The sequence below is a fragment of the Octodon degus genome, unplaced genomic scaffold (genome assembly GCF_000260255.1).
Source record: "Octodon degus isolate 3935 unplaced genomic scaffold, OctDeg1.0 scaffold00206, whole genome shotgun sequence".
Classification (NCBI taxonomy): domain Eukaryota; kingdom Metazoa; phylum Chordata; class Mammalia; order Rodentia; family Octodontidae; genus Octodon; species Octodon degus.
The window spans coordinates 3709089-3716728 of NW_004524782.1; the positions used below are offsets into that span (position 1 = coordinate 3709089).

A 7640-nucleotide genomic window follows, 5' to 3' on the forward strand; every position below is an offset into this window, starting at 1 on the left:
TGCTTCTTCCCCACCCCAGGGCTAGAATACCTTTCATGCATATAGAAGGGAGACCCCAGTCAGCTCCTTGCATGAAACCACAACTTCCCCTCAAACTCCACCCCTAGCAAAGGTCCATAAGAGTCTCAGGTTTCTTTGTCTCAGGTCATAGGATTTCCTCCCATATCCCTTGGATTTTCTTCATGACTTTAGAGCCAATAAAGGCCTCCTTTATCTTTCCTCTGTCTTCACTCTGCACCTGAAAAATCAAACATGCTGTGTGATATTTCAATACACACACACACACACACAGTATCATCATGCAATCAAGAAAACTAGTATATGACATAACATATATATTTTTTGGATTATTTATTAATTTGTTTACTCTAAGGTCTCACTGGAGCTTGGACACATAGTGATCCTCCGATCTCAGGCTCCCCAGAACTGCGATTATAGGCATAAGCCACCAGGCTAGGTTTCAATATTCCTTTTGGCCATATCTTTATTTTGAAGCCCTTAAGCTACTTTCCAGTAGCTGCCATTAAATAATAGAATATCATAAACTCCGTAGTCAGCACATTGTGCTATAGAGCACCATGACTTGTTTGTCATAACTTGATTTTGGTACCTCTTTTCTAACTTCCTTTATACCCCTTCACCCCTAGTATTATTAACATCAAGTAAACACTGTTCTTCATTCAGGGGAATATTATATAAACCATAATATATCACTATTTCTTTATCCACTCATCTTCTGATGCTTTTGTTATTTGGTTGCCTTTTGTAGTTTAATATGAATTTTGGATTTGTTCTGTAAATATTGACAGTTTATTGTGGTTTGTGTCTGAGGGTCCCCCCAAAAGCTCATGCTGTCATTGGGATGGCTTGTTTTGAGCTGGAATAACTTAGCTTGTGATTGATTTCTGGTTCAATGCTGTAATTAAGGATGTAAATACTCATGTAGCATGAAGAAAATTTAAGTGAAAGAAATAAATATGGCTTTCCCCTTTTCTCTTCTACTTGGTATTTTTTTCTGATCTTAACGGCTACCCTTTTGACACTCCATCCTCTTTTAGAGCCATCTGATTTTGGACTGAAACCTCTATCAGCTGTAAGCTAAATAAGACTTTCTTCATCTGATTTTGGGAATAGGGTACTTTCTTTCAGAAAGGGGCAAAGTGACTAAGTAAATAATTCTATTTTCATTGGAATGGCTTTCATTCTGTTAATGACATTGGCTTTTATCAACATTTTTAAAGAGAATGATTCTTCAAATTTATGAAAAAATAAGATATTTCCGTTCTATGATTTTACTTTTATGAGAGTATGTTTGTAATACATTTTATGATCTTCTTTATGTTATACTTTTACTTTTTAAAGAGAAAAAAATCAGTAAAAATTGTCATAGTAGCTTAGTATCATTTTAATCATGTCTCTGTCCCCCTAGATCAATTGCCTGCATTCAAAATGTCACTATTTTTGTTTTCCATCATGTATCCTTTGTGCTTATTCTTTATGTTCCATATTTCTCATAGAAGTAAAACCACACAATATCTAATTAATTTGGGGGTAAAAATTAATATTTAAAATTACCAAAGAGGTTGAAAAAAGAAAAATAAACAACTGAATGGATCAGCAACTACGATGATCAAACAAAATACTAATGATCAGTTACTATGATGATCACATAATCCATTAAACAAATCAATAAATAAGATGATCAATTGATCAATAAGCTGAGACAATATGGAAATAAATAGTTGAAGTTTTTTTATAAAAAATAACAATGCAGTAGGCCTGGGGAGATAGCTCAGCTGTCTGAGCACTTCACTGGCAAGTGCAAGAACCCAGGTTCTGTCCACAATACCACATGCCATGCCAGCCCCTTGAAGAGACAGCCGTGGAAACTGTGTGTGGAGGCACATGCCTATAATCCCAGTGCTGAGGAGGCTGAAAACAGAAGGATCACTATGAGTCCAAGCTGTGTAGTGAGACCCAGTATCAATCAATCTATCAATCAATCAATCAATAAAAAATAAAAATGAACAACAATATACCAAAGACTGCTTGAGCAAAGAATAAGACGTTGTAAAATTAAATGAGGCAAAGCACATGAAAATGGAAAAAACTTGAGTGAAAGTTGTGGCAACACAGATAAGACAAGTCAGAAGTTATACTAACAGAACACGTGGATGATGATGTTCTTAGAACATTTATTCACTAATAACAAAAGTAACAAGAATAATCACATGATGATCCAAGTTCTAGGTGAATCCTAAGAGGAACATAAGGATCTTTGGCTTTGAGGAAAACTTAGAGGCAGATGCTCATGGTATGAAGTATGAATGTGGTCAAAGTAAGGGAGGGATGGGCATGTAACTAAATGGATACGCAGAAACCCAAAATGTATAAGCAGAAAAGGACCTCTCTGTGACACATCTTCCTATTTTATATTGTATTCAATTTCTTTCATCTTTGTTCCTAATTATCATTGCAAATGTCTAACTCCTTCATTGCAAATGTCTAACTCCTTCATTCACATTCTTTCCTAGAGAGATATAGTTTGATTTTTTGTAGATATTGTGTATAAGACTGCCTTCTTGATTTCCATCTTAGTGAGCTTTCTTGCAGAATAGACATGCTTGTGTACTATGTATGTTTCGTCTCCTGTGATTTGCATACTGCATTTTATCTGAGTGCCTAAAGCTTTGACTTTATGTCACCATGAGCTCACCATAATGCCTTCCACTTGCAAGGACCTTACTCCCAAACTAAGTTTTATTTAATGGATTTTGGTGAGGACAGCAATATTTGGATTTTAGGCAAACAAATTAATGCTTGTCTTAGTTATTCTTCTCTCGTTGCTGGAACAAATACTCAACACTCAAAATGCAGGAAGGAACAGTTTATTTAGCTCACAGTTACTAGAGATTTCAGTTCATACTCTGCTGGCTTCAAGGCAGAGTGGCACATGCCAGAGGGCAAGCGTTCAAGGAGTCTGCAAAGAGTAAGAACACAAGGGAGAGGTAGAAGCAGCTCAAGCTGCTAGCTTTTCTTCCCACTATACATTGAAATGCAAATTACCTGCCCCAGGGCAGGTGCAGCATCCACACCCACAATAATCTATCACAAACTCCAGAAGTTTCCCAATAACTGCAAGAGGTTTTAGGGGGACAACTATACACAAACCATAACAATGTTGTATGCTTTGTCAATGCATTGTGCTTTTAATTTTAATTTTTTAAATTTTTCTTTCTGTGACAATGTAGTCCACATCCAAAGATAAAGAAGGCAAGATGTATGTAGCTCACTGTAGTGGGTTCTGTAAGGTTCAAACTGCGGACAACCTTGCCAGCTCCAGAATTTTATGACAGCTGAAGCACTGCTCTGTGCAATCAGTTCCACTCAACACCCAAGTCTGCCATCAAAAATCATAGGATGGACTGGCCAGATGGGTCAGTGTATTAAAGTGCCTGCTTAGACAGGCACAGAGACTGGGGTTCAATCCTCAGGAAGCCATGCCAGCCCCACCCTCTGGACACGCTGAGAAGACAATTGAGACTGGGCTATGGGGCATGCACCTGTAAACCCAGCCCATGGGTGACTGAAAATAGGAGGATCACTACAGTCCAATCTGTGTAGTGAGACCCTGTAGACGCTTTACTAAATACATACAAAAGAAAGCACAGGATGTTGTGAGAGAGATAAGTTTACTACCTGTGTTCTGAACACATTTATTTTCTTTTAAATTTAATGTTATTTTACTTTGAACAGTAAAAACGGAAGCGAAAACGGCATTTAGAAACAAAAAAACAGAAACAAGGTAACATAAAACAATGCATGTTACAGATTTTCAAGGCAAGAATAGCTGATTAACAATGGTTGATATGCTATCCATTTTTATCGTCAAATACGCTGTTCAGATTAAAAGTTATATTTATGTAAATTGAGCATAGGATTGCATATTACTGCTTGCTTTGAAGAAATCTTAAATTTTTGTTCCTGTCTCTCTTTTTCTTTATTTTTTATCTTTTCACAAATTCATTTTAAAGAGAATATAGTAATAATTGCAACTACAGTAGGAACAGTTCATATGATTCTCTAAAGCCAATCTATTAAATGATTTAAATAAGCGACATAATTTGAAGTGGTTTGCAACAGTTCAAATGAGCACACATTAAGCACACAATTTAAAAGAGTAGGAGTGTTTTTCCTCAATCTGATTAGGGATCAGGTTTTTTTCATTAATTTAGGGCAAGGTCTACAGGGTGTACAGAGTCTCACTACATAGATCGGATTCGTAGTGATCCTACTGTTTTTCAGCCTCCCAAATGCTGGGATTACAGACGTATGCCACCACACCCAGTCTCAGTCGCTGTCACAGCACACCACAGGGACCGGGCCAGCACTGCACGCTGGGGATCAAACCCGGAGCACTGAGCTCTGCCTCAGTCCGCTGAGCTATCTGACCAGCTCCAAAGATCAGTTTGTCTTCAAAGAAAATGTTCCCCTCAGATGCCCTGGTAAACAGCACAGCACCCACACGTCCAGAGTCTAGGGATCAGGAGCTCAATTCCACGCACATGCACTCTCATTGGGACAAGGAAGAGCACACTTAAATGCACAGTGACAGGGAGAAAGAGGGTGCACACACAAATACATGGACACATAGCCACACATAGAGTTATAGTCAAATCCAGGCAGAACACAAAAGAATTCATGCTAGAAGTGTCTTGGTACTAAGCAAGCAAGACTTGATATTTATGATGGTACTAAACACAACCTAATTTGTTTAAATTGCTGTCTAGTAACATAATACTTAAGTATAATCAAGATTTAAATATAATCATCTGTGCCAATACTTTGAAATTTAATATTTTACTCAGTATTCATCAATAATCTGAAAGTATACATTAAGCATACTTACAAAGTATAATACCACATTCGACTGTAAGTAAAATATAAATTTTACAAAAAACGTAGTTCTATGAGATAAAAACATGAATGATTAGACAAAAACGGAAACTGTTTTTAATCTATATTGAATATATATAAATATTGCCTACTGAAATGTTTCATGGTTATGTGTATACTAGTGTATACTAAGAGGAATAATTATTTTTATTAAATTACAGTGATAATAGGTAAAGGAAAACAAATCTAGATCTTGGTAAGTTAAAAAAATTAGCGCCAGGGAGATAGCTCAGTAGAATAAGCGCTTACCTGGCAAGTGCAGGGTCCTCAGTTCAATCCCTGGTACCGCCAGAAAAAAATAATTTAAAATGGACAGGAGATGATTTTTACCAATCAAAATTGGAAATGTAAAGTTAAGTGAAAGGGAGAGATTCTGTATACTACTGCTGAGCAGAGAAAGATGTGAAGAGTCTAGCAGTAACACACCTGTTTCTTGCATTTCCTTTGTACCTGCCCATTTCATGATCCATTTGTCCTAGAGATGTAGCATTTGTGTTCTTTATATCCTTCCTCCTTGCTTCTCACAACATTCTTGTAGTAAATGCAGGATATCTTTGAAAAATATCTGCCTAGAGGTGATGAGTCTCCCCAGGCAGTTAAAGCAGAGATAACTCTTAAAGGATTCTGGTCAGTGTCTGCACCAATGTCTCCAAAGGTCTTTGATCAGAGACTGAATTTTGTAACTGATCAGTGTGTGTGTACCAACGTCATTGGAAGAAACACAGACAACAACGGACACCCACTAAAACACTGGGCACAGGCTTTAAATCCACCAAATTAGAAGCAAGAAGAGACTACACAGGGAATAACCTGAGACATTTTCCTGGAATTAAGACTTTCAAAGTTTAAAAAGCAAGCTCCACAAAATTTTAACTCATGCATATTCAGATTGCCAAATTTGGTAATTAAACATTGTGCATCCAAACAACACCATGATCCACACCTAGCAGTATTTTACAGTCACTGATGAGGCTCCAAGACAGAGAAGATTGAAGGAAAGGGTCATATCCCTGGGGACTATGGTCACAGAAAAAGAGGCAGTACGAAGAAATCTGTTTGTAGTTTCTGGCTGAAAATATTTGAAGAATATACGAGGAAAGGATGGACATGGATTCCTTTAATTCAACCCAAGAACACAAGATTTAAAGAAGTAAAGTAAAGTGTTAAGACCATACCTTCTGCAATATGGGAACATTTAGTGAAGGTTGAGCTCATCAGTGATTCAACACAAGGGAAACCAGGCAGCACAAGCATGTTTCTTCTGAAGTGAGATGACTCTGTTTCTTGCAGACCAGACACAGCTGATTCCAGATGTGTAATGTCCAGAAATCATGAACACAAAGGGACATACAGTTGAGAAGCATGCACTTAGGAAAGCGTCAAGAGTGAACAGTAAGATTCTTGGATGACTGAAAAATGTCACATATATTTGCATGATACAGGACATGAAATAGAAAAATACAAAGAGGCTCACCAGAATAAGGATGCTGCAGGTGGCTCTGGTCTCAGGAGAAGACCTGAAGGAGTTGCTGGTCCTATGCATGTGTTGAACCCGCCGCTTGTGCATGAACAAGATGAAAACCATAGAGCCACAGGACAAAAGCATGAGCCCTATGCAAAAAACATCAGTGATGGTGGAAAGCACTGCATGTCCCGCATATACTCCTCTTGTGGTACGTGGATCTGAACAGTAAGCAAAGTCTATTCTATTTGTGATGTTTCTGGTTCTCCATCTGCTCATGAAGCTCACAGAGAAACTAATATTCAGCACCAGGTGCAGGACCCAGCAGAGGACAGTGAAGGTGCTTATATTTGGGCAATTTCACTTTCAGTTCTGCCCACCTGGAGTTGCTGGGGCTGATGGTGATGGCCTGGAAGACGCTCAGCAGGCAGGTGCTGCCAAAAGCTACACCTCTGCCCACCCTGTTAAGATAGAAAACAAGTTTGCATCCAAAATCACTGAGGAAGTCTTCTGACCCATAAGCTGCCATCGTCTCTGGGATCCCTCTAGAGAGAATGACCAAGAGGTTGGCCATGATCAGATGCATAATAATCAAATCTATGGATTTTGTCTTATATCCAGGGAAGAAAATATATAAATATTTACCTAAGAAAGAGAGATTCCCCAGTGTTCCAATGAAAATCTGAACAAGGAAGATTATGACAATATACACATTCCAGTGTGCCATTTCTGTCTTTCTGTCTTTTTCTGTTCACAATTCAAATTCTTAAACAGAGGTGTCTATGTGGTAACATGAATTGTGGATATTAGTTAATATAGAATTATATCCAAAATTCTCTCTTCAGAGGTGACATTTTCTTAATTATCACATGTAGATCACTGCTAATACTAGCAACCAACTTGCTTCTTATTGGCCTCCACTGGACATAGGCACCACTGTATGTGTTTCTTACAATCCTGGGAAATTTAATCGCAAGATGCTTAGTGATTGACATAAGGACTGATCGTCTAGCTTCAAGTCAAAGAGGTCTGGTAGCTGTATCATTTTTCTGATACATTTTCCCATCTCCTTCATGTTTTAAAATAATACACATACATGCAATTCAGTTCACGGATGCTTCTGTTTACAAAAAAATATGGTTCTGAAACATAAACATTCAGTAATTTTTTTTTTTCTCTTCATTAACGTCTCCTAAGGTGACAAATGTAACCTTGGGAATGT

The 7640-nt window shown here is 37.8% G+C and overlaps 1 protein-coding gene across 1 annotated transcript; it reads right to left on the reverse strand.

The window, feature by feature from the left end:
• Window positions 1–6178: 6178 nt before the first annotated feature.
• Window positions 6179–7145, reverse strand: LOC105744015 (vomeronasal type-1 receptor 4-like). Its single transcript, XM_023704907.1, has 2 exons — window positions 6728–7145; window positions 6179–6639 (listed from the first exon to the last, which is right to left on the reverse strand). The coding sequence occupies exons 1-2, from the start codon at window positions 7143–7145 to the stop codon at window positions 6179–6181; spliced, it is 879 nt and encodes a 292-aa protein (XP_023560675.1).
• Window positions 7146–7640: the final 495 nt, after the last annotated feature.